The 27,003-nt window shown below is 40.5% G+C and overlaps 2 protein-coding genes across 3 annotated transcripts in view; both read left to right on the top strand.

Annotated features, from left to right (window-relative positions):
• Positions 1-434: 434 nt before the first annotated feature.
• On the top strand, positions 435-15,736 carry ppp1r21 (protein phosphatase 1, regulatory subunit 21). 2 transcript variants are annotated; one of them, XM_034897604.1, is made up of 22 exons: positions 435-1,165; positions 2,939-3,007; positions 3,533-3,649; positions 3,875-3,976; positions 4,088-4,252; positions 4,356-4,414; positions 4,732-4,826; positions 5,091-5,143; positions 6,813-6,962; positions 7,093-7,194; positions 7,291-7,379; positions 7,485-7,621; positions 7,749-7,841; positions 8,378-8,505; positions 9,063-9,212; positions 9,434-9,526; positions 10,952-11,206; positions 11,789-11,824; positions 11,964-12,080; positions 12,723-12,821; positions 12,922-13,050; positions 14,300-15,736. In XM_034897604.1, exons 1-22 carry the CDS (start codon positions 1,106-1,108, stop codon positions 14,327-14,329), a joined length of 2,328 nt encoding a protein of 775 aa, XP_034753495.1. In that variant the 5' UTR covers positions 435-1,105; the 3' UTR covers positions 14,330-15,736. The 2 variants fall into 2 exon arrangements, with proteins under 2 accessions (XP_034753495.1, XP_034753494.1); XM_034897603.1 differs by having other exon boundaries at positions 3,533-3,679.
• Positions 15,737-18,187: 2,451 nt separating this feature from the next.
• LOC117960370 (stonin-1) overlaps positions 18,188-27,003 on the top strand; it is a 16,511-nt gene continuing 7,695 nt past the window's right edge. Inside the window, exons 1-3 of the mRNA XM_034898210.1 lie at positions 18,188-18,463; positions 22,918-24,845; positions 24,987-25,189. Of these exons, the coding sequence (XP_034754101.1) occupies positions 22,994-24,845; positions 24,987-25,189 (2,055 nt within the window). The 5' untranslated portion in view covers positions 18,188-18,463; positions 22,918-22,993. The remainder of the gene's footprint in view (positions 18,464-22,917; positions 24,846-24,986; positions 25,190-27,003) is intronic.

Here is a 27,003-nt window from a genome sequence, read left to right as displayed (position 1 = left end):
TAGTGTACAGTACTACTACTTACTAGGTACACCCTTTCTGTTAGTTGTTTTTTCTTTAAATGTGATTTGCTCACATTACCTAGTGATAGTTTTGATCCAAGAATCTATATATCAATATCTACAGTTTTAAAATACTTAATTGCAAGTAACAATTACAAGTCAAAGTACATCAGTTATAAGTATAAAAAATATAAAAGTACTCATCATGCAGAACTGTCCCTTTCAAAGTTTCATATTATTTTATATAATTATGTTGGAATATAATTGGTTTATTAACTACTTCTATCTATCTATCTGTCTGTCTGTCTGTCTGTCTGTCTGTCTGTCTGTCTGTCTGTCTGTCTGTCTGTCTGTCTGTCTGTCTGTCTGTCTATCTATTTATTTATCTATCTCCTTCCAACGCTAGCCGCTAGACGGCGCTCTGCTTACATCAGCTCACCACCTTTCTGTTCCGAACTCTGACCTCTGGGCTTGTGTCTGGTCGGATCTCATTCGAGGAAAATGAAAGTATTCTTTCCAGATTAATGGATTGTCACGGCTGTTTGACTAGTTCAGCAGCAGCGACGCACACTTTGTGACACGATTTGCAGACGCAGCGGGTTATACAGCTGCTGTCACATAGAATATCACCCAGCTACATGTGTTACTCTGTTTCGGAATTTGTTTTGCTAGCTACATAGCTAGCTAGTTAGCTGTTGGCTAGTCCGCTAGCTAGCAAGCTCTGTCACCGCTAGTGCTAACGTTAATTTAAAACAGCGTTGCTGTCAAGTTGCACTACTAGCCGGCTTTAGAAATAAACGTAACCGTAAATCAGATGACAGCCAACCTCTTTGTACTTTTGAACTCATGACCGTCCCTTTGTCACAATGTTTTCTTGGTTAGTGTTACTAAGTAACGGAACAAGCCACCCTGAAGCAACGTTACTTAGTAATAACAGTGAAGCAACTAACCTGAGCTAGCCAAGTTTGCTGTGCACCTCGTCAAAATTACAGGCAGGCAAGCTAACTGTAGCTACACCAAGAAGCTAACTAACAATAGCCGGGTAATCGAGGATACCGTTTTTTAGCATTAACGTATAAGCGACGGAAAAACGTTTCCAGCGGCAATGGCTAACGTTACAGATCTGCAAACAAAATACAGCAAGCTGGCACAGGAGTACTCCAAGGTAAAACACCGCTTATGTTCGCACTTCTAATAATGATACAGTTAACGTTGTTGTCATTGTTAAATACACAGTTATTGACAAGGCTGGAACCCAATGTGTTGATCGTGTTAGCCACCTGCTAGCAATGTACATCTGTAATCAATGACAGTTGTTTCCTAAACATATTTACACATAAAGCTACAGTATTCGGGGCTCATTACAGAAACAAATTCATTATGAAATGGACTTTACTAGAGTGGATGCCATAGTTGAAGCTGACCATGCAGACCTGTCAGGGTAGAGAGAGTCACTTAACTGGGAGTAACACTAGCTCTGCAATAAATCCTATCTTCATGAATATTATGTTGTTTTAAAGAGCTGTTGACTCAACTACACGGACGTTATGGTCGTTTTGGAATATGTAGTTTGTGGTGCAGTTGAATTATATTTCCTAAGACTGACACTTGTGTTTTTACAAGAAACACCTCTAGTGTAATACATCGTAGTGTAATACAATGGAATTCAACAAACCAATAAACTACACCCTCATAATTACAACTTTTGAGACATTACAACATTATAATTTTATGAAGGTAGGGTTTAAAGGTCCTATGACATGGTGCTTTTTCAATGCTTTTATATAGGCCTTAGTGTTCCTCTAATACCATATCTGAATTTTCTTTACCAAAATTTTGCCTTTGTGCAGAATTACAGCCAATAGAGCCAGTCCCACACTGAACTTTCCTTAGTACGTGCCATTTCTGTAGCTATGGGACCTTTCATTGAATCCAGAAGGTACTGGTGTACCTAATAAACATATAGCCTAGACAACTGAGTGTACACTATTTTGATATTCTTATATAGTACAATACCAGATATTGCATAGGATTGTGGTTATCATGGCTTTTAGCTTGAATGTTGTCAGATAATTATATTATGTGCCACATTTGAACATACAGCTAAAATCGGGCTGTGTCTAAGTGCTATAAAAGTTCTTTAAAGGTTAATTTGTTTACAAGTGACAGAAAAGCCAATCAGTCTGCATGTTCTCTTGTGAGCTGTTTGCGCCCTTTGTTTCTGTGTCAGCTGACAGCACGGGGAGTGTGTGCTGTTTCCTGTTTAACTCTGATCTCCCTGTTAGCCAGGCACCATATCCTGCTCAGGAAGTGCTGACTATGTAGTTGTCACACATACTGCTGTTATGTGAGACTGTATGCCCACTAGCCACACAGCAATAAACACTGAGTTTAAATGATTTAAATTATGTTATGCAGAGTAGCATGAAAAAAAACTGTAACCACACATACACAAGCATATGACAGATTTTCTGTGTAAAGACACATGTTTTCATCTTTAGATGCTGCATACACGTACATGTTGTATAGTATTTGTTTTTCTGTTGTATAGTATTTGTTTTTCTGTTGTATAGTATTTGTTTTGCTGTTGTATAGTATTTGTTTTGCTGTTGTATAGTATTTGTTTAGCTGTTGTATAGTATTTGTTTTGCTGTTGTATAGTATTTGTTTTGCTGTTGTATAGTATTTGTTTTGCTGTTGTATAGTATTTGTTTTTCTGTTGTATAGTATTTGTTTTGCTGTTCTTAATTTATGAATTCCCTGTGCGGCGCCCTTGAGTGCCAAGAAAGGCGTCTTTAAATAAAATGTATTATTATTATTATTATTATACACGTATACAACATCATTATTAATTCGAAAACTCACTTAGCACCTCAATCCTGACCACTGATACCATGTTGTATTGCATTAATCTCTCATCCTCTGTATGTTTTTACAGCTCCGTGCCCAGAACCAGGTGCTAAAGAAGGGAGTGGTGGATGAACAGGCCAACTCTGCCTCATTTAAGGTAAACTGACATATAAAACAATAAAAAAAAGAATTATGATCTACAGCTGTTATTTACAATTTTACTACTGATACAGGCTAAATAAATATGCCAGAACTATGTTTTGGAGATTCCAGATTATAACTGCAATCCTGTCTTTCTATAATGATGTACAGCGCCGGTCTAACGTTTGGACACACTGTCCCATTCAAGTAAATGCAAAAGCATGTCCAAACTTATGACTGGTACTGTACATCATCAGGTTGCCAGACTAATCATAAGGCCTATTGAAGAAGTGTAAACAACTATTTTTATATTTGCTAAACAAATCCACTTATCATACTAGTACGTCATGCAGTGTTGCTATTAGTTATGCTGAAGTTGCACATTGTTAGCACTGCCATATTTGCCAGAGAGCCTTTTTATGAATCAAAGCAAGCTCTGCAATATCAGGTCTTGGAGGGAGTGATTTGCTTAATGTGCCAGTTTGTATGAAGCCATCTACAGCAAGTTTAGGTGTGACATCTTTGTCATTATCCTCAATAGGAGCAGCTGAAGCAGAGGGACCAGAGCCTGAGGAAGCAGGAGCAGGAGATGGACAGTCTCAGCTTCAGGAACCAACAGCTGGCCAAGAGAGTGGAGCTGCTGCAGGAAGAGCTAGCTGTCAGTGAAGCCAAGGGCAAAAAGGGGAAGGTGATCATGAGGAGAAATAAGGGAGAGGCCACACAGTTGGGTAGAGGGAACAGGAAGCATTCATAAAGCCAAAACATTAGTTTTAAGATTGAATATGAAATTTGTCAACTCAATAATGATTATGATTAAACAGTACTGTTTGTAGAGCCAAAAGATCATTATTTATAGCTGCTATTATATCTCCACCCCCTATAGAGTAAAGCGGACTCTCCCTCACAGCATGGTCTGGAGACCCAGAGTGTTTTTGATGAGGACCTGCAGAAAAAGATAGAAGAAAATGAGCGACTTCATATTCAAGTAAGCAGCCGCGTTGTGTTTATAATGGGCTGTCATTGTTCTGTAAATGCAGTTAATGTATTGGTGAGGCCATGCATGTGATGGCTCTGTTTTTTGCTGCAAACACATAAGTTCTATGAAGCAGACGAGCAGCACAGGAGGCAGGTGGCCGAGCTGATGACACGACTACAGGAGCTGGAAAAAGACTCGGAGCAGCACCAGGCTGTTGTAGACGGACTCACCGCTAAGTACATGGAAACAATCGAGCGGCTGCAGAGTGACAAGGCACGTTTAGAGGTGAGGACAAACCGGAGGAGGATGTAGTACATTATATAATTGTAAGTTAAATAAAGTTCATTCAAATATATGTATGTATATTCTTTCCCCTTTCTTTTGATAGGTGAAAGCACAGACCCTAGAGAGAGAAGCAAAAGAATGCAGAATGCGAACAGAGGAGTGGTACATCATCCTTTTTATTTATGGTTTGAGATTAATTTAATCTGCCAACATGGCGTTAGAAAACCAAAAAGGGTGATTTGCATGTTGGAGGTACTTATCCATACTCCATGTAGTTATAGCGTATTCAGGTAAACTCCAATGATGGATACTAGACAAAGAAAAGTGTTGAAAGGATCTGGGAAAAAGTTGGTCACATACCAGCATCCTTAATTTTAGAGAACTGGATTGTGATTTAGTTTTTGACATAAACCTTGGTAATGTACACTTCACATTTTACATGTCTATTGTAGTTATTTGTTGTTGCTCTCTGTCTGCAGTCAGCAGCAGCTAAGGCGGTGCCAGTCTGAGCTGAACAGACAGGTGAAACAAAGCAGCAGTGTTATCCAGGAGAAAGTGCCCTTCAATGACACAAGTGAGTATCTGGCACTGAGCCACTTTGACAAAAACGATCTGCCACAGAGCAAACATCTCTTTGAGAACATCGATGGCTTTGTCACTGATACCATTACACCGTTGTGCCCAGGAGTAAATAGTGTAATGCTACACCAAACTGTAATATTGCACGCAAGGAGGCAGGAGGGTAAATCATTTAAGCTACGTTTGTCGAGTCAATAAAGTTCAGTGCAGGGACTGAGGATCTGCTCTGGGTTAACTTCTTTTATTTCTCACTCTGCAGAATTTGGTGACTACAACAGCCTAAATGTACCACCACACAATCGAAGGCACCAAGTGAGTGAGAAAAAAACCGTGCACATGCATCTCATTGGTCTAAAGAGAATAAGTGTGCCTTATCTACTGTTTAAAGTTACAAATATATTTCATAATACAGACACCCACAAAGTACCCACCTTGTTATTTTACAAAACATGTTAATTTGTTGTTAATTAACTAATAACCAAGGACTCTGACAATAATGCTCAGCTATCATCAAATACTGAATGAAGGCAATTCTGCAGATTCAGTTATAGAGTTGAGAAAGCTGTTGATTATTTTTGTTTAGTAGAGTTTTTGAACGACTCACTGTAGCGGTTTCCCACCTGCCGTCATCTCGCCTTTTTAGTAAACCCTGTGAACGCAAACAATGTTGTTAATGCTCCAGTTCATGTGTAGAGCCCCTGGTGATCCTTTTGAGCAAAGTTTCATGTTGTGTCGAGCCTTCTTTGTGTTTTTAAAATAGCGATTTTTATGCAATTATAGTGGTGCCCCTAGCACTCCATTCAAAAGGACATTTGACGGAAAAACAAAGATACGGTAAATCTTAAAATTGGCAATTCTGTCCTAATTATGCTTTTAAACAAAGATTTGACTCGGGTACATTCACAAAAACACCCTAGGTTGCATTTTGGCGTGAGTTGTGCTTTAAGACAAATATATTTGTGCTGTCAAACGATTAACATATTTAATTGCATTAATTACATAGTTAACTGGCAATTAATCACACTCACACATTTTTATCTAGTCTAAATGTCCCTTGATTTCTTTTTGTCCCATTATTTCATTCTCATTTTAAGGCACCTAAAATGGAAAAGTGGATTAGTTTGCTTTTGTAAATGTTTATTTATTGAAAACGTTGGAATATAGTCTACTGTAGTGTTCAATTTCACACGTAACATTCACACTTGGAGCAAATAATCTATCGCACAACGTAACACTGTCCATCAATAAAAGGGAAAACAATACTTTGACGAGGGGGGGAGAATTGGCATCAGCTGTGTGCTTTGGCATCAAGTGGTATTTCAGACTGGACGTGCTGCGATGATAGCTCAGTTCCCAACGACAAAACACACGGATCACTTTGGTCTTGTCAACGGAACCATTTGGCAACTTTTAAACAGTAAACTTTCCATTTAGAATCTTATTGGCATCCATTTGGCGTCTTGCGCACGCCATCCACTCAAAACGTAACGTTACTACTCTTTGGCCGGCTCGCGAGGCCAAACAAGTGTGCAGTGTGCCTTTTTTTTTTTTCTGGTCTACCTAGATCCACTGTGGTGTTGTAGTTTTTCTAACGTTACTAGTTTTTGCAACAGCATGTGAAAAAAACTACAACATTTGCAAGACCAAAAAGAATGTTAATCTTGCGAGAAATAAATTGATGCCGTCAAAATGGGTTTGTGTTAACACCGTTAATAACGTGTTTAACTGACAGCACTAAAAGAAATATAAAAAATCCACACAATGTAGAAGCTGGATCTTGAAAAGCGATATCTTTACATTAAAAAAAAACTTAAAATATTAAGTTATCACAAAGGTTTTTGATTGACTAATCAATTAATCACCCTCTTGTTTGGTAGAAATAATGACCATTTGTCACAGGTTAGATCATACAGCTGAATTGTTTTAGATACAAGATTGAAACATTGAGTTTGTGTGTTGTGTGTCCTTTCTGTGCTTTTAGCTTAAAGCCCGGGACTTGTCAGGTCAGGCCCTGAGCTTTATTCAGGACCTGGTGGCGGCTCTGTTGAACTTCCACTCCTACACGGAACAGAGAGTGCACATCTATCCCCTGGACTCCTCCATCGAGCCCATCTCCCCTCTTAACCAGAAGGTGTGGCACCTGTACACAATAAATACAGACTGCCTATCATATTACAGGTGCACAATAAAGCAAACCATAAAGGACAGGAGCAGTGGTTTTTAGTTTACAAACTAAAGGAACGATTCCTCTCTCTACCTAGTTTTCTCAATATCTACACGAGAATGCAGCCTATGTGCGCCCCCTGGAGGACAGCTGTCTGCAGTTACACCAAAGCATCACAGAGGACACCGTCACAGTAATGGTAAATGGTTTTTGGACAGGCACATTGTGGCCGTGTTTGTGAAGCTTGCTTATAGCCATCCATTTATTTTGTCTTTTTTTTTTTCTTTAATTGAAGGAGACTGTTGTCAAGCTGAAAAGCTTCGCTGATAATTTCTCATCATACACCCACTATCTTCAAAAGATTCTTCCCTACCAGCTGAAAAGGTGCGGGCATGTCCGTGTGTGTGTCTCCATGTGTGTGTATGTGTGTCCGTGTGTGTGTAAAAGAGAAATGGAGAAGGCTGTAATGATTTTCTCTTCTCTTTCCAGTCTGGAAGAAGAGTCCAACACACCTCTTTGTACTGCTGCCCTTATTGCGAAAAACCAGGAGCTGCAGAGTGACATGAAGAGAGTAACTTCTGTGTTTGAGAAACTGCAGAGCTACATTTATCTGTTGGCCTTACCCAGTAGGTTAACATAGATCATTTATTGTAGATAGTTAAAATGTGATTAGAAAATGTACCTAATGGAAAGAACAGGTGCTGTGAAGTGATGCGATATGCTTGTTGTACAAATTTGTGCAATGTGTCTCAGGTGTTCGGCAGGATGCCATGCCACAGAGCAGCACCTCAGCTGTCTTCACTCAGCTGGCTGGCTGCCTACACAGTCTTCACGATGCCATTAAAGGTAAGCAGCACCACGAGCCATTTCTTATACGGAGCCTTTTGCAACCAGCGTCTCACAGATTCCTTCATGTAACCACCTAGCTGCTGTTGCCATTCATGAAAGTCGGACACATTTTCTCTTTTTACAACGACACCCAGTAGCCTAGTTTTTGAAGTGTAAATATCCAGATGCATAAGTGTAGCATTCATCAAACTGCGATGCCAAATGGAAGTACAATTTAGTGCTCTCTGGCATAGAAGAGTCACTTATGTGTACTGCTGACACAGTTAGCTGAGTGGAAATGTGTTTATGGAATGAGTACCTCTGTCTTGGTTCTTGTGGGGACAGCATTTGTTGTCAAATATACACTAAAGACATGCAGGTTTCAAATATAAAATAAAATTTGTTACAACACATCAGTAAGAGAGCGTCTCAAAACAGCCGATTTCAAAAGATACAAATGTCATATGTAGATGTTGAAGCTAAAGATAGGACTCAAAGTCAACAGATTGTCTAAATGCTTCTTCTACTGCTCTGATCCTTCCCTGTGTGTCCAGAGATGTCAAAGCATTACAACCAGAAAGCAGGCTTAGAGCAGGACCTCCCCACTATCACCCAGAAGCTCTGTACCACCACAGAGTGCCTGCTGGGATCTTTGGGCTCTCTGACCAGCAGCACTGGCAAGGTATGGCCAACAGGGGGCAGGCAGCTGGCAGGTTTATATTCCCTGTATGGTATGTTCAAACAGCATGTATTATTTGTTATCTGCAATGCACAAAAGCTTACTTTTAAGTAGCAGTGAGATATGGATCCCATTGGTAAATTTGCCACCACAGTACGATAGGACTCAGGTGTGCAGCGGTTAAATGTTCAAAGATACAGTCCAACTCGCAGCTTGTACAGCTGCTCCCCTGTCAGAGTAAAGGGATAAATGATTTCTCTTAGTGAATTAAGTGAAGCGTTGGCTGAGATGTGTCTGCTGAATAACACCCTGTGTGGAGTGAGCTGCATTTTGAGAGTGATCATCTCTGCCGGCAAAAGCTTAATTGCTCAGACATTTATCATCCTGGACACTTGGTGGTGTTATCATCATCTGATGTAAACACACTGGTAAATTTGAGGCTAAACAGAATGCTGAGTATCTGCATTGAGATATGCATAATTTGTGTGTCTATAGCTAAGGAGACTGCAAAAGATCTCTTTAATTTTAATATGAGCCATTACGTCACTGTTTTGTTGCAGATTGCCACTTTTTTCAGCAACAACTTGGACTTCTTCACATCATCAGGCTACAGTCCAAGAGGCAGCACAGTACCCCTTAATCCCTTGCAAGCAGAAAGTATGCTGGCCAACAAAAAGAAAGCAGCTGCCTATATCCATGCTATCAAAAAGGTTAGTGGATGCCTAAGTCCGCTGGTGAGTTCCAGGTCTTAGCTCATGACAAAGTGTTTGTAGTGAAAGCCCCCAGAGTTGCTGTTTATCTACCTTTTTCAGTATTGTATTGCCCCTGCACTTTATGACTCATGTTCTTGTAGTTGCTTTGCTTTTATTCTTTCTTTTATTGAAAAATGACCGTCTTCCCACTATACTTCTTGTTTGGTTTCTTCATTCAGGCCAGGCCGCTGTCCGTTCCATACAAAGAAGCCCTGTCAAACCGTCGTATTCTCACCAGCTCCACTGAGAGCAGAGAAGGTCTCACTCAGCAGGTATGACACTCAACTCAAAGACTCTTCTTAAAAAAAAAAAAAAAAAAAAAAAAAAAAAAAGAAATTAAATAACTGTACTGTCCCGCAGTACTTGTCCTTTTAGGCTATTTTCAGTATATTAAATTGTTTTGGACCTAATTATTTTTGCACTAAAATGCCACTTGTCTGTCTGCTCTGACAGCGCTACATCAGTGCTCTGTGTCCTCGTACGGAGACACTGAGAGACTATTAGTTTAAAGCTTTTACTCTTACTCGTGCTGGCGCTGTATATTAACAAGTTCTTAAAACCTCAGCCCTCCATAACAGCAATGGGCCTCATATCCTGAGCAATAAAGTTAACAATTCCTTCCGTGATATTATTTTTGCGTTTGGATGATAGAGGCTTAACATCCAGCAGGGTCTGGGGGGGTCTGGGTGTGTCTGGGGAGTGCTACCGTCGTTGCAGGTGGGTGCGCCGGTAGTTATAAAACGATTATTAGACTATGAAATATGCCAATTCTGATATGTTCATATAGCCTACTCAAAACACATAGGTCAACCTAACGCAGACAGGTTAGCTTAGCGTTTTTAGGAGATATGCCATTTTTGTTGTCGAGCTGCGATATGCAATCTGTTGCTTGCAAACTTTGCATTCAACTTTCTCCCGTTGTCTGTTTTTGTAAAATGCTGCCACACTGGCGATGTCTTCGACATGGTGGAGGAGGACAGACTGGAAATGAAACACTCCCAATCAAATAAATATTCTGCAAACCAATAAAACAAGGCTTTCTAGTTCCATCTTCAAACTGTCCCCAGTGGGTCGGGCTAATCCAACAAAAGATAAAACGGGGGTGTTCTGAAGACAGACTGATACCTGTGAAACAGAAATGCTCTGAAAACATCCCCATTGGCAATTAGTGCTTTCTACCCATAGACAGTTACGGTCTATGCTTCCACCTGATGGAATAACACTGCAAAAAATCGACCAATCCGATTTTTGGTCGAGCCAGAACGTATCGACCAATAAATCGACTAGTCGACTGGGAGATTACAGCCCAAAACTCCAACAATAGTTTCTGGGAAAACGCTGGTATGTGGAAAAGCTTAAAGCTTAAAGTCTTAAAATAATACCAATCAGTCTTGTAATATTTCAGACATTTTGCAGACAGCGTCTCTTTAGGGACGGGGTGTGAAGAATTGACTAGTTAGCCTCTGCATGTTTTGTCCCTAGAAAGTTCAAAGAGTTTGTTTTGTTTTTCTTTATTTTTCTTTTGTAAATGTGCCCTTCAATGTGCCAAATATGTGCAGTTCCATATCAACCTGCTTCAATATGTCACTCCCTCACCAAGTTTGCAATTGAGTACAAAGTCGGAAAGATTATTGTATAAAGATAGAGCTTATTGGGCTTTTGTCCACTGGTTTGCCCTCCCCATTGGCCTCCTGCAGGTGCATCAGAGCCAGGAGAAGATTGCTCGGCTGGAGCAGGAGAAGGAGCACTGGCTCCTGGAGGCCCAGCTGGGGAAGGTGCGGTTGGAAAAGGAGAACCAGCGCATTGCCGACCTGGAAACGCAGCTCGCCACAGCTGTCGGGGGAAGTCAACACTCACAACCAGCTGCAGCCAGCACACTCGCACAAAGCCTTGAGGAAGTGGAGAAAGAGCAGAAGCCTGCTGGAAGAGAGACTACGCTCTGCACCAGCCTGGTACAGTTACGCTATTGGCTGTCGTACTTAGTTTTCGCTAGCAGGGGACATTTTCTGCCCATAGCACTGGTGTCTGATGCATGGCTGATTTGCTTCAACAAAGGGAGTATTGTCGTTCTTTTTTGTAGCTCCCAAGCTAAGCAAGGTTTTTGCGTAAAATAACTTAGACTTCCAATGTGCTGATGTGGCACGTTAGAAGATTACTATTGTTTATGCAAGTCAGTGCAGAGTTTGCAGTTCAGTTACAATCCAGAGCAGTCAACTCACTAGTCTCTGTACTTCTTCAGTTATTTTTTTCATTTATTTGTTTATTTGAAAAGGGGACAATGTACACTGATCAACATTCGAAGCAAATGTAAGCGTACCCGAGTTAGCCATAGGCTAGTTTTCATCGGCGGTCCCCTAGCCAGATGTTATTAGGCTTCCTAAAATAATTAAAATCCTAAACATCATAAACATCTTGTGTATTAGCTTATATGATTTTTAGCAGTGTTGGAGGCCTTTCTGATCTTAAAGGGGATTTTTTAACATCTGATCTATGATGAAGTTCCTGAGATGTTTCTCTCTTTGTCTTTCCACCAGGTTGGCATGCTGTGCACAACACCTACAGTTGACCATGTGAGCTACTACTCTTTACAACCATATTAACAGAGTTCCTAAAATACTTCCTTTAAAAAAAAGAATTTATTTACATTTATGATACTTTTCAGAAGGAAAGACTGTCTTATCTAGCTGGATGTTGTGCCTATGTTTGCAGATGGGAGATGAGGAGTCCAGGGAGCAGCTGATAAAGACTCACTACATGGCCAGAGTGGGCGAGCTCACCACCCAGCTCCAGATTTCAGACAGCAAAGCTGTGCACTTTCACTCTGAGGTAAAGCCCTAACTAAACTGCTCCTTGTAGCAAAGAACGGACCTTTTTGTCACACACAGCATTGCTAACATTGCATGTCATCTGGAAACAGATATGGAAACTCTTATAACCTCCACTAAACGACCAAATACAATTAGTGCACAACAGTCACATCCTAATATGTACTATTTTTGTCTGTTTCTTAAATTTGCTTGAGAACAGAGAGCATATAATCTGCAGAAGTGAACCTGGTTTCTCTGTTCTTTCCTCTTTGGAAATGGTTTTTGAGTGCCATTATTACCAAGTGTTGCCTTTTTTCCAAGAAACTGACAGCTTATATTTTTAGTCTTTCGGTGAGGCTCGATCTGAATGTAGATACTTCTCTATGTGACATCCAGACCGTTTGTGACTTAACTGGCATGTCATTCATCCACACACGGTATCGTAGCAACAGCGATGACTTCATCTTGAGTCAGTGTCTCAAGTATTAAACTGTCACTGTTTCAAACATTGTGCATTTACCTTTGGCGTTGTCCTCAAATATACCCATTACTCATAGAAATATCTCCCTTTCCTTGCTTATAAGATCTGTAAAGTATGCTGGTCATGCATTATTCCTATCGAGGCAGCAATTGTTGACTTTCCTTTTTTTCCCTTTTGTAGTGTCGAGCTTTGGCCAAGAGATTAGCCATTGCAGAAAAGTCACGGGAGACTCTGAGCGAAGAGGTCAAACTGGCTAATCAGAACATCACACGCTTGCAGGTAAAAAGCAGTCTCATTACCAAAGAGCTTCCTGTCTAAGTATAGACATTAGCCTCCTCCCAGCTGAGAAGACATTGTAACTGTGATGTCTCTCACACAGGATGAGCTGGCTACGACAAAGAGGAGCTACGAAGACCAGCTCAGCATGATGAGCGACCACCTGTGTAGCATGAATGAGACTTTGAGCAAGCAGAGAGAGGAAATCGACACGCTCAAACTGGGCAGCAAGGTACAACAGCCTTTTTATCCTTTTAAATTTAAGCTCTTGTCAATTCAAGTGTTGCCTAAAATGTAGCTTCGCTCTCAGGTTTGTTTTTAGCTGTCACATGCCGTCAGTCAAATACATCTAAAAGCTCTGTCATTAAAGCGAAACTCTCGCCAAATTACAACCTAGGGTCTTTTTGTGAATGTACCCATGTCAAACTTATGTTTTAAAAGCATAATTAGGACGGATGCGCCACTTTTAAGATTCACCGTACTATTGTTTTTCGGCCAAATGGCCTTTTGAATGGGAGTGCTAGGTGCACTAGTATGATCACATCAAAAAACATCACCAGGGGCTCTACACATGAACTCAAGCATTGACATCATTGTTTGTTTTCACAGAGTTTACTAAAAGTTTTGATCAACTCACTGTAGCTGATTTTTTTTTCCGGTAGGCATCCATCCAGCAAGTCAAAAATAGTCGAGGAAGGAGAGTAAAGATGGAAAGCTCCTAAAGCTTAATTACGTATAAATAAATGGATAATTTGTTGCGAGTCATTTGAAAACCTTTTAGTTATCTCTGTGTACACAAACAATGTTGTTAATGCTCGAGTTCATGTGTAGAGCCCCTGGTGATCCTTTGAGCAACGTTTCGTGTTGTGTCAAGCCTTCTTTGGCTTTTAAAAATAGTGATTTTGAAAAGGCCATTTGACCGTAAAACAAGTTTGACTCGGGTACATTCACAAAAAGATCCTAGGTTGTATTTTGGCGAGAGTTATGCTTTAAAGGGGAGTGATTAAAAATCCAGTGGCTTCAGGGAGTGTGAAAGATCATTTCAGTTTTGGCAGTGAAATGTGACATTGTAAAGTTTCTGTCAGTAATGAGGTGAACTGGGAGGTCAACTGCCGGGCCTGATGGGAAAAGCACCTGCTGGAACCATCTGAAGTAGTCGTTAAGTTAAAGCTGCAGAAATGAGAGAGGCCTGTTTTTTTTTAAGCGTACATGTTCTTGCTTGTGTGCACACAGATGGTTTGTGTGTTGGGAAGTTGCAGGACAGAACATGTTTGAGACCTGAAGGTGGTGATTTTCTTTTAAAGGCCAGAGACCAGCCTCAGCATGTTTTTAGATTTCTAAACCGAATGCAAAACAAATTTGATCTTTTTGAACTTGCTGCACTTAAACGCAACGCAGTACTTAAAATATTATATCAGTCCTGAAAATTACTTGATTTACTTATTTTGCAGAACTGAGCTCATGTTTTTTGTTTCCTTTAGGGAAATGCCAAGAAGAACAAAGGTCGCTAGAGCTGCCCTCTAAACTCTGGCTCCATTTTGGCATCACAGAGGGCATCTTGAGAGAAGATCTGGTTGTGGAGCCTCCCGGCAGTCCTGGGCCTGTCCTGGTACCAACACTACCACTGTCACCAAACCACAGGACGGCTACGTGAGCCTCAGATTCCTCTACTGTCAGGCAGTGGCAATACAAATGTACTTGTATGGAGGCTTGAACATGTTTTACTGAAGAAGCTTCTTTTTTCCCTTTCCCTTTTCACGGCACCAGTTCTAACACAACATGATTTGCAAAAAAATGCTTTCTGAAACTGTACCGGAAGCTTCTGCTTGACCTTTTGGACCAAGCAGGGTGGGACAGAGAAACAGCTTTTCCCCAAAAGGGACAGAGGAAGATAAACAGTGGGAACAGTTAGAAGTTGATAATGCTTACTGAAGTCAAGACTTGAAGACCAAACCCTGTTGATCAGTTAGTGTACTTTTTCTGCTTTTAACGTACATGTGAGAGAAAATGAAACTGCAAGCTTACTGCTTATCTGTGGGTGCAGGCAAACAGAGTAAATGTTGGTGTGGCGGTATGTGTGCACAGTGTTGTCTCCTAGTGTGACTGTGGCATCAGGCTTTACAACATGTGAGTATTGTTTTACACTTAGATTTTAGATTAAATTTGACATTATTTGCGCAAGTGGTTTCAAGGGTCTGTATGTGTTCATACAACATAAAACCCCTTACAACACATGCATAGATCACCCACTTCTGTAAAGAAGGGCTTTAAAAAAACTGAATGAACAACTAACAAAGACACACTTTAAGTATTCCTCATTTTGGGAGATTGTCAGTCCTGTGGGAGTGGAGAAAAGACAAGAAAGAAATGTCTGCCTTGAAGCACTGATTGACCTAGATGAAGAAGGGTAGGATGGACAAGTCAGAGCTTGTAAATGGTGTCTGTCTCTGTGAAGTTACTCTTAAACAATAGATGTTTTTATCACCAAAGTAAGTTGGATGTGCACTCAGAAGCCGGGTGTGGCACTGCGGTCAATACATTCATGTTGTAATTTGTATGGAAATAAGGGTCACTATGAATTTACACTCATTTGAAATCATGATATAATTGTACTCTATAATTTTCTAATTATATATATATATTGGGAGGTGTCAGAAGGGTTGGCCCATACTGTAACTGGTGCTTAAACATCTTTGACTTGTGACATAAAGAAAAGAAAAGCCCAGCAGTTGTTATGAGCAGTTAATTCAAACCCCTATTTGCCAGTCTACATCTGCCAGCAAACTTTTGATCAGAAAGATTTGCCAACATCCCCAAAACTGAAAACAAATAAAAATATATGTATTCTCACAATGTAACCTGTTCAAAAGCACATAAAAATATGTGAAACAAAATAAAACGCTTGTTCAACATTGAAACGCATCATGTATTTCGATTTATAGGTTATTAAAGATCCTGTCTGACCTAACTTTTCGTGCTGCATTTCTGGGAGTTGGAGGAGACTGGAATTTTAAATTGCTCATAATTTATCAATAAAACAAAAGAGCCAGTAACACCCTAACCACTGGGAAATGAGGCAGCACCACTGAACTGGACAGATGAGAACTTGAAGATTACTATTTGATGTCGTCACTTTGTTTTGAAAGAAAAATGTATTTGAATTTATGATGCTTTTATGTGCTCACTGTAAACTACATCGAAGTCAAACTCAACCACTTATTTATGCATTCATAGACTTTTGATCAGTAACATTGAAAGTGTTTATAGTTTGGTTTTCACTGTTGTCATTAAAGAAGCACACAGGCTTCACAACTAATACAAACATATAAAAGAGATTGGTGGAAAAGTGTCCATAAGTTGAATCAACATAATAAAGGAACACACAGGTTTTTTCCTGTACATCCCCTTTTATTCCTCATAAACATTCTAAATGTTTGATTTTAACACCCCAGGTGTAATTAGATGCTATATATGGGCCTACGGCATATACTTTGAGTTGAAAGTATTGTTTATAGTTATATATCCAGTTTTTGATACACAGTCTACAACACTTCAACTCTAAAAGTAATTAAATTGAGCATAACATCATTTAGATGTCAAAACATGGGCCTATTAAATGAAAGCATACATTGTTTAGTAATTCCAACCACCAACCAAAAATCAATCGACCCCCCCTGGAAGACATCTACAGGTGTCGCTGCCACAGCAACGCCTGCAGGATTGTAAAAGACAGTACTCACTGTTTTCAGCATCCGTTTACGGTGCTGCCCTCTGGAAGACAGTGCCACAAAATGCCGCACCTCCAGAGAACAGTTTTTACCCCACAGCCATGCACGAACTCTCATCCCCCAATCCCCTCCCTCCCCCCACCCCTCACCCACAGCAACATTTTTGAATGATGTGAAATGACTGCATATCTACTTCATGGTTGAAGGCTTGGTTTTGGTGCTGCTGGATCTAAGTGCAGCTTTTGTTGCAGTGAATCATGCTTGATAGACTTAAGCACTGGGTTGGTATCTCAGGGAGCACCCTGGATTGGTTCACCTCATATCTTTCAGATGGAAATATGATGTCGCCCTTTCCTGTGGGGTGCCTCAGGGTTCTGTGTTAGGTCCGATTTAATTTGCATTGTATATGCTGTCCACTGGGATATATAATTAGCCAATTTGGAGATATCCGTTGGCACTTCTATGCAGATGACATCCAGCGGCGTCTCTTTTAACACTAAAGAGACTGACAAAGTGAGGGAACTGCTTAATTGTTTGACTTCCATCAAGGATTGGCTGGCTAACAACTTCCTACAGCTCAATGAAGATAAAACTGAAGTTCTTGTTGTTAGTCCGTACACTAAAGCTTCCAAGGTTACTCAACTTGTGGGGTCCTTTTCTTCATTGGTACAGTCCAAACTGAGACATCTTGGTGTTATATTTGATAACAACATGAATTTTGATCAACATATCAAATCACTGAACCGCACATGTTTCTTTTAATTAAGGAACATTGCCAAACTTAGAGTTGTTGTTTCACATTCTGAGATTGAGATGATCATTCATGGTTTTATATCATCACGACTTGATTACTGCAACTCCATTTTCACTTGTCTTAGCAAGTTGTTCCAGCACCGTCTACAATTAGTCCAGAACTTGGCTGGAAGGCTATTGACCAGGTCTAGCAGGATGTCGCACATCACTCCAATTTTATACTCATTACACTGGCTACGGATCAAGTTCAGGATCCAATTTAAAGTTCTTGTTCTGACTTATAAAGGTACATGGTCTGGCACTAGTTTATATCTCAGATCTGCTCCATCCGTACACTACTAACAGGTCCCTCCGGTCTTCTAACCAAGGATTACTGGTGGTCCCATGCACTTGTTTAAAATCTAAAGGTAACCGTTCCTTTGAAGCGGTGGCTCCAAACCTGTGGAACGCCCTTCCTATTCTCTTACGTTCTGCAGTCTCCGTTGAAGCTTTTAAAAACCACATTTGTTTAAATTTGCTTTTGACTCATGTTTATTAACTTTGGGGTTTAAGTTTAAATCATTAAAATGATTTTTATTAGTTGTTCAATTATTTTCTTTTTTTCCCCTTGTTTACTTTCTGTTGTATTGTACTTTATGTTTAGACACGTTTATAATGCAAAGCACTTTGTGACTTTATCTGTAAAAGGTGCCATATCAAATTAACTTATTTATCCAATTGTTTTTACAGCCCCTTATTTTATCATAATGTACCTTTACTTAGCTAGCCTATTCTATCTATGTGAGTATGTGAGTATGTTTGAGCAGAGTAAATGGTAACAGTTTTCTTTTATGAGAGACAAAACAATTTTGTTGTATGTGAACATACCTCAAACCAAGGTGAATGTTTCCCTTTTCCTGCTGGGATTTGCGCGCCCATCCATTGACAGTGAAATTTCCCACAGCCATGAACGCACCACGGATCTGTTCACTCCATATGATTCCTGCGCTGTCCTGTCCCACTGTGAGACAGTCTGTGTGAACTCGGGAGGGGAAGCGTTGCGCTGTTAAAACTCCCAGGATTTACACTCTGCCATTTTGAGGAAAACAGGCCGACATCAGAAGTACAGACACGTCCGTTAAACAGAAGTCATGACCTGTATAACTGTACTACCACTGTGCATTTGTGAGTATTCATATCTTCTGAGAAACAACTTTAAACTGTTTTGCTTTACTCTTCGTAAATGTTGACTCAGTCTGTTGTCAGTCGTTGCTCGTGTTGTGAGTGAATGACGTGTGCTGTGCTCATAAGGTAGCCTAGAGTAGGCTACAACAGAGTGATAACTTTACTCAGACTTCGCATCAACAAAGACGCATAAGTGATCCCAAAAGTGGGCCTCTCTGCCCGGGGACACGGGCCTGGTTCTGTTGTGGAAGACAACGTGCTGGTACTGTTTTCTTTCTCCAGCCAGAGTTGTATATCTCGTTTAACGTGCTTGGCATTTACTGCCCCCACGGTGCAACAATGCGCTGTAATAGTGCAACATGTTTATTTGCATAAAAGGCTAGATGACAGTTGTTAGAAATATACTACATATTTGTTGGCCCTTCATGGACATTTGTATGCGCTATTCTTATGAAACCATGCTTTTTGGTTAGTGTTTTAGGTCCCTATAGTGAGACTTGGAACTTTTTGAGCCACTGTTGCCAAGTGACGGGATAATGGTAAGTGCTAACGTAGCATAAGAACAACCAGAGTGGAGAAGAGTCAGTCATGTCTGTTTGTAGATATGTAGCCTACTAGCTAAAGTTAGCTAACATTAGCTAACATTTAGGAAGCAAAATAAACCAGACCAAACAAGGCTGTACAAACAAAACCCCTGAATTGAGCAGTTGTGTATTTTATTGCTTGAATGAAGGCGCTGTTTTTACTTCTGTAAATGTTACAGTCTTGTTTTGAGGATGCTCTAAAATATGTTATATGCTTGTTTTCCATTAGTTTATTCTTAGTTCCCCTAGCTGTCTGAGATAAAAACTAATCACTATTGCTTGAATAAACTTACATGCAGTGGCATAGTGGAAACTTTTTTTTCTTTTTAAAGTTCAGTTGACACACGTCTCCCATTCATTCCTGCTTTTCTCAGCAGGAACACATTTACAATTGATCCCCTGGAATTATTGTTTATAACTAACATAACATTGATTTAATCAGTGTGTTTAAGGTATGAGGAGAGGAGAGCAGCAACAGCCATACTTTCTGTTCTGCTCTTTTTGATGGGAGGACAGAGCTCACTTTGCAGACAGCTTCAGTGTTCCCACTGGAAATGGGTCACAACATTTTCAGCTCTGCACTAGATTACATAGTCATTGTGGTCACAACAGTAGTTACTCTCCCGTCAAATGAAAAAAGGGATTGTGTCTTACTTTGTTTAGTTATCTACTTTTCTAAGCAAAACTATATATTCTTTAGTGTGAGTACATAGGAATTTTCTGGAGAATCCAACAGGAACTTGTCTCATTAAACAGGAACCATCTGTTTGCCAAGTTAAAGTTCAAATTGTGTTTTTCCTTTAATATTCAGCAGTTTTATTCTTAAACCACAATAGTTTCCTCATAGTCATCATTTGTCAGGCGACTGTTGAAAATGGCTTCCTGTCATCAAGGGATTTGTTCTAGTCAATACGGGAATTAGAGTATATAATAACAACATACCAAGAACTCCTCATGAAAATGGAATTTAATGTTAAATAAGTAAATGATCATTACGATTACAGGTCATGTGAGGGTTGAATGCCAGGAAGTAGCATGTTTTCTCTCAAATCACCTTGGTTAGTAACCGCTTGTGTTTCTGTTCCTCTGTGAATTGAAATTTCTGTGTGTTCGTGATACATTGTCACATTATTCTTGACAGTTTTGACAGTTGCACATGTAACTGGATCTGTTTGGAGCTTTGGTTTTCTTATTAAAGTGCTGACTGGCCTCCTTTTTAAAGCTAATGAATGCATCCATTTGGCAACCTATTATGACTCCGTTTAACCCAATAATTAAGTGACTTCAGATACTAAGTAATTATCCATCTGGTGTGTGTGTTATTTTGCCTACCTCAGGTATAGCAAGTGCAGTCATTTCTGTAAGTATAGTAATGATAAAACTGACATAATGTATAGGATTAGACCACTCTTGGTCTTAATTGCAGTGCTGCAATTTAAATGAGAACCAAACTAAGCAGTTTTTTTCAGAGACTTGAACAAAGTTGCTCTTTGTGATTACAATTCTTGTCCTTGCATTACTTTATAGTTATGTGACCCTGTCTTAAAAAAAGACAAAAAAATAAGGCAAAATTGTAAACGTAATTACTCAGACTGCTGTTAAACATTACAAAAAGTAACTAATTATTGTAATACGCCTGTCTCAATCCCCTGTTATGTTGTGATCGACAGTGATAAACAACCAGAAAAAACAGTTTATGAATTTATTTATGAATATATGGTAATTTTTGTTTATAAATTTGATACATTACATTAAGATAATATTTGTTGTCAGTTCACACGGATAGAGCTGGCTGGTATTTCCTGTGTGCAAAGCTGCTTGTCCCCGAGGAACGTGTGGAATGTATTCTTTTGTCCCGTGTAGATTTAGCAGCGTCTCGTTTCTGTACCGACTGCTACAGAGCCCTGGAAGAGACGGCAGACTGGAAATGATTCCGAAAGACTGTCAGTAACCCCCGTGGAGAACTCATCCTTCTCAGTGCCCGTCTCTTTTGCACCAAAGCTGAGGGATTCTATAAGATGGAGACGAGGGTTGAACTCATTGTACGTCTGTGTGCCATTGTAAACATCCCCTTTTAAGAAATATGTTCTCCAATGTTTGACTGATAAGGTGTCAATCCACCACCTCGAAACAGAGCCCCCACTTCCCAGTTTATTTATAGCTAGAGGAACTTGCCACTGGATGTCTCCTTCATGCAAGTCATGGCTGTGATCTAAAAGGGAGGAGGAGGAGGAAGGCTGTAATTATGGCTTTCTGCTTTCAATCATTTTTTTTTTCCAAGATATTTATGGAGCGATGTGGCTTCAACATATGAGCTGATGTTCCAGCACATCAAAAGACACACTGTGATTGACTGGCTGGAAAATTAACATCACAGTTGCATAAATGCTACTACATTATGAGCCTGAATGCCATTGTTGTTTAGCAATGTCGCCACACTTTCACAGCATTTAATATCTATTTAAAAAGGTTCTGCAGATCTATTATCAGAGAGGATAAAACAGTCACGGTAACTAGCGTTGTTCTTTTCCCAAGCGTCATGCAGTCCCTCTCACAGTAGACTTCATGCTGGTTAATGAGGCAGGATTTTTGTAGCCATGGTTAACTTTTCTCATACGCATTTTAGAGCAGGCTTGCAATGAAATATTTAGACTATGCTCATTTCAAAGCATGGTACGTCTAAAATACAACATAAAATTGCTATACAAAACTTTTAAACTTCCACAACATTTGCTTTTTTCTGAACATGTTTTTTTTTTTTTTAAGATGATTTTGTGGGGCATTTTCAGCCTTTTTATTTTGACAGGACCGCAGAAAACATGAAAGGGGAGAGAGCTGGGAAAGAGATGCAGCAAAGGGCCGCAGGTTGGAGTCATACCTGGGCCCGCTGCATTGAGGAGTAAACCTCTATATACGGGCGCCCGGTCTATCAACTGGGCTATCCGGGCGCACTTCTCTGAACATTTTTTCCTTCTTTCTAAAAACACATTTTGAGAAACACAGACTGTGTCAATTTGTCATAATTAATGGATTAAAAAAAGATTTCCACCTGTAATGTAGATTTGGTTTGGATTAAACATTTTCCCAAGTGTTTTTTTTAGACAAATCTATGTTTTCCAAAGTTTAAATAAGAAGAATAGATTTTGTTAGTGCATATCTCAATGTATTGTTTAGAATTACAATTAGAATCCCAGTACTGTTTTATTGTCCTCGCCCATATATCAAGATAACAAAAGCCGTCCTCTTTGCTTTTAAGCCTCCAGTACAAACACTGTAGAAGGAATCTAGAATAAAGGCTGTATCCCTTTCTGTATTGCTTGCAAAAACTATCCAAATAATGAAAAGGGAATACAAATTAGTTGGTGTTTTGTTGCACTTCTTACACATGCATAATGTTGGTTGATACTCTATAATAGACTCTTCACTGTTGTGATCATGTACTGCTAGGCAGTTCAGTTAATAATAACAATTCAAATATGTAGGCTTCTCCAAATGCTTAAAAATCAGCAACTGCTCTGGTGTCACTAAGAGAAAATCTGCTGCTTCTCTGACACTGCCTTGCAGAATGCTAGCTTCAGCGTTTACATCAAAAGAGCCTTAGTTAATTGCGTTGTTAACATATGTAAACATGTCCCAGGTTTTCAAGGACAGTCTCTCATTACGTTTTAATGGAGTACCTTAAGGAAACATGTTTTATTCATATCCCCGGGAGCTCTCTCTCTCTCTTCCACCGCAGGATAAATGAACTTGCTCAATTGAGAACTCATCCATTCAAGAATATGTCTGTTACCTCTGGAATATTCTGAGATTTTTATAAGACAAAACATTTTTTCAATTTTTATAACATTTTTGTTATTTGTTTTCTTGCAGAGGAGAAGGCAGAGGGACAGTTGACCCAACAAGAGAGGAATTGTTGATTGGAACCGGTCATCACTGCTTTACAGCCATGTGCTCCACAAATCACTCAAACTGGGTCACATTTGAAGATGACAACACACCACCTGCATCGCCTCAAAAGCCCCTACAGTCCCCAGGGCTTATCAAAGCATCAGTACCGCGTCCCAATGGTCTGAAATTAGTTCTTCCTCCAATCAGAGATACTTCCTGGAGCTTCAATAGATCTCTGAAATCCCCGCAAAGCCACTCAAGTCCTGGTGGAAGTTCCTGTGAACCTTGTAACATGCCCTTTTGCACTCCTGTGAGTGGGATTCCTAGCACTGCGTCCCCATTTCACTTCAACACGTTGGAAAATAACTTATTCCAGAGTTTCTCCAGCACGTCTACCACCTCTGTTCCCTCTCCTGCACAAGACGCCCTGCATCAAACCTCAGATGGACCAAGCTCTTTCCCTTCTTACCAGGGGAACTCAGGACACTATAACCCCTTCTGGGATGGATCTAGACACTGTGCAGATGTAGACAGCTCCTCCTCAGACTCAGAATCTGACAACAGCCTACCACGTTTCTTTATTCGGACCAAAGACGGCAGCGAGCCTCCGCGTGACCACCTCCAGAGCTCCTTCTTCGATGTTTGCCAGAAACTGGATGGCCTACGTGCAGAAACAAAGCACGAAACGGAGACAGAAAAAGATAAAGGGAGGCGGCTAAGTTGCAAAAGTGAGGTGTTAAGTGAGGGTTCATCTCCGTTCGTTCCTCGGGGTCTGTTTCGTAGCCAGAAAAGAGACGGCTGGTCTGTCATGCTCAGGATTCCTGAAAAAAAGAACCGCATGTCCTCGAGACAGTGGGGGCCGATCTACCTCCGCTTGCTGCCCGGAGGTGTGCTACAGATGTACTACGAGAAAGGGCTGGAGAAGCCTTACAAGGAGTTCCAGCTTCTCCCTCAATGCAGGCTCTCGGATCTTAAACTGGAAAACTACGGCGAGCCGCGTAACGTCCTCTCGGTGAAAGTGGAACATTTCTCGTACACAGAAAAGAAACGCTACCATCCCAAGCTGGAAGTAAGTCATGAGGCGGAGGCAGAAGAGCTGCTCAAGTTTGGCTCCACAGTGCACGACGACATGGAGGACCTGGTAGTCTCCATGGAAGAGGAAATCTTCAAATTGTCTATACACCACCAGCAGAGGCGACACTACGAGGAGCAGGAGCTGTCCTTGCAGATCACTGATCACATCTGGGTTCGACTGGATACGTTTGGAGAAGTCATGGAGCGGACAGCCTTCACCCAGATTCACTGTCTGGCTTTCCTGAACAGACTAGGGGATTGTTTTCTTGCCCTTAACGATTTGGGTCTGCTGCGCTTTGACTCCAGCTACGGGTCTGAGGAGGACGGTGAACTCTGGATGGAGATCGCAGACTGCCATTTCCACAAATGTGTGAATGAGACAGAGTTTCAGAGGTCCCGGCTGATAAAGTTCTCGCCTCCTGAGGCCTGCAGGGTGGAGTTGATGCGGTATAAGACGGAGATGTTGGGTTGCACAGAAATTCCTTTTTCCATCAAAGCTGTCGTCACAGTTCAAGGTGCCTATGTGGAGCTCCAGGCCTTTCTAAACATGTCACCCACCTTCCTTTCCTCAGTGGGGGGGTCTGACATGAACCCACTGTGTGAGAATGTAGTGATCCGTGTGCCAGTGCCAGGCGACTGGGTCAAAGTGACACAGACAGTGGCCTTGCTGCGACAGAGGTCACTGAAGGCCCGTATGAACAGAAAAGCTTGCTTGGGCGCTGTCAGCGCTTCAGATTCCCAGCCTGTCATGCAGGTGACGATCGGCACCGTCAAGTACGAGAATGTATATTCAGCCGTCGTGTGGAGGATCGACCGACTGCCTGCCAAGAATACGGGTAACGCATTTCTGAGAGATTAAAATGTAGCCCTGCACTCCAGCCTAACATATCATTTTCTCATTAGCTCTTGGCCTTGTTTCTTGTGCATGTTTTCAGTAGGTTTGCCACTCAGGGACCTTTTGTTTTTTCCTTTTGCAGCAGTGGATCATCCCCATTCATTTTCCTGCAAGCTAGAGCTGGGATCTGATCAGGAGATCCCAAGTGACTGGTACCCTTTTATGACAATGGAATGTGAAATTATGGGCGCCGTTGTGTCACAGACCCGAGTGAAGTCATTGGGCACTGCAAACGACATCCAGCCGCAGAAACACGTGACCAGTTGGACACGCTATCATTGTCAGGTAAGACGTGTCACCGGTGTGATAATATCTTACTCAATGCAGGCAGCAACCGTAATGTAGATTGAGAAAACATCTTTATTTATTGGTTTTGTGTCCTTTTAGGTGGAGGTGGAGAAGAAATGGATTCAAACAGAGTCACAGAAGCAATCTGGCTGTATGACACAGTGATTATCAAAGAAGCTCCGGAGAGGATGTTATCCGGGATATTTTGCCAAATCTTCTTAATGGTGGAAAGGGATGGCAAAAAAAATGAACAAAAAACAAGGGAAATGAGGGACTTTCTGCTTATATCTGGTATCAAATTCATCTAATTACACATAGCCTGGTAGTATTTCTCATGGAAGTTAACCGACTTTGTATCCTTTAACTGAGACTGAATTAGTCTAGACCTAATAAACATTTACCATGGTCCTTTTGCCCAGCACTTTACACTTAATAGATGTATTAACTGTACGCCTACAGTTTATGAGTACTGTATATAAGCTTGCATTTGCATCATATGCACTGCCCTCCAGAATGATTGGCAGCCTTAATAAATGTATGCCCAATGCGCTGCATGAGATAAACAGCTTAAGTAATGGGCAATATTCAGAGTGTTTGAAAAAAGATAATTATTAGCAAATGTTTAAGGTCAGGCCCTTTTGTTGCACCACAGTGTTTGAAAGTCACATACTTCCAAATGTGTTCAGGTTTAAATCGTCCTCATTTGTACTAAAGTCTTTGGGACAGTTGCACAAGGATTTTTGATTCTCATTATTTTGCGGTCCCTATTAAAGGTTAGGGTAAATACTAAGTGGCAGAACAAATGTGGAAGTGGGAGACAAAACAATTTGGAAAAAGGATAAAGTGATGACAATTTAGTTGCACAAATACATTGGTTCAAAGGTGGGTCACATCATGCTGAGCCCCTCAGAGCAGCATTTGTCTGAAGTGAGTTAATCACAATCATCAGGGCAATTTGGTTGAACAAGCTCAATGCCAATTATCAGCCATTCTCAGCAGTATTACACTGATGAAAGGTCCAAACCAACATGTGATAAACATGATTAAATCATTGTTCTGTCAAGTGCATTGGCCCAAAAAGACACAAAATAATTTCCTAACTGAAGTGATAACTCTCTTGCTTTTGACAAAGTGCATTTATAAAATGACTCCGCAGTTTCAGTTTGAAACTAACCCAACTTGACTATGACCCACCTTTTTGGAGTGATTTATTGAAATAGTTGTGGTGTTGTAACAGCTAGACACAAATGTGAGGTCTAAACATGTACAGTGCAACGCAAGTTGCTAATACTATAAAAGTGTGAAATTAGTTCATTTGTTTCCACATTGAATACAACTCATTACTTGTGTTGCTTACTTCAAGCTGACCTTTTGTTATATGCCAAGGTTGTATTCTGGAGGACTGTCATTTTATTTAAATCAAATTTTTATGATGTGATCTTTCTGCTCTGGGTTGTGAATAGGTTGGATGTAAAAAACAAAAACAAAAACAAACAGAAATAATAGGTGATGAAGCTTCATAGTGAGCAAAAAGGCCTTCAGTGATGACTTTTATGGATGAGGTACCTGGCTTAAGCTGGATATGATGTACATCAAGAGTAAAAGATGAATTAAAGCTGAATGACTCATGGTACTTCTTCACAGGAGAATTGGACGTGTGTGTCTTTCGTTTCGTTTATTTCACATGTCATTGTATCGTTAACCCTTGTTTTTTGCTCGGGGGAGATTTGCTGGGGAATCCAGCGAACCACAGTGAGAGCCATTATCCACAAATGGCGAAGACATGGAACAGTGGTGAACCTTCCCAGGAG

Source organism: Etheostoma cragini, chromosome 17 (assembly GCF_013103735.1).
Source record: "Etheostoma cragini isolate CJK2018 chromosome 17, CSU_Ecrag_1.0, whole genome shotgun sequence".
Lineage (NCBI taxonomy): Eukaryota > Metazoa > Chordata > Actinopteri > Perciformes > Percidae > Etheostoma > Etheostoma cragini.
Note: the sequence above shows the minus strand (reverse complement) of the source record. Positions and strands in the feature narration are given on the sequence as shown.

Bases quoted from the DNA above. Each gene is read 5' to 3' on its own strand.
- ppp1r21 (XM_034897603.1), top strand. From the start codon at position 1,106: ATGGCTAACGTTACAGATCTGCAAACAAAATACAGCAAGCTGGCACAG. The intron at 7,195-7,290 runs GTAAATGGTTTT...CTTTAATTGAAG, and splicing joins AGGACACCGTCACAGTAATG to GAGACTGTTGTCAAGCTGAA. The intron at 7,842-8,377 runs GTAAGCAGCACC...CTGTGTGTCCAG, and splicing joins TCTTCACGATGCCATTAAAG to AGATGTCAAAGCATTACAAC.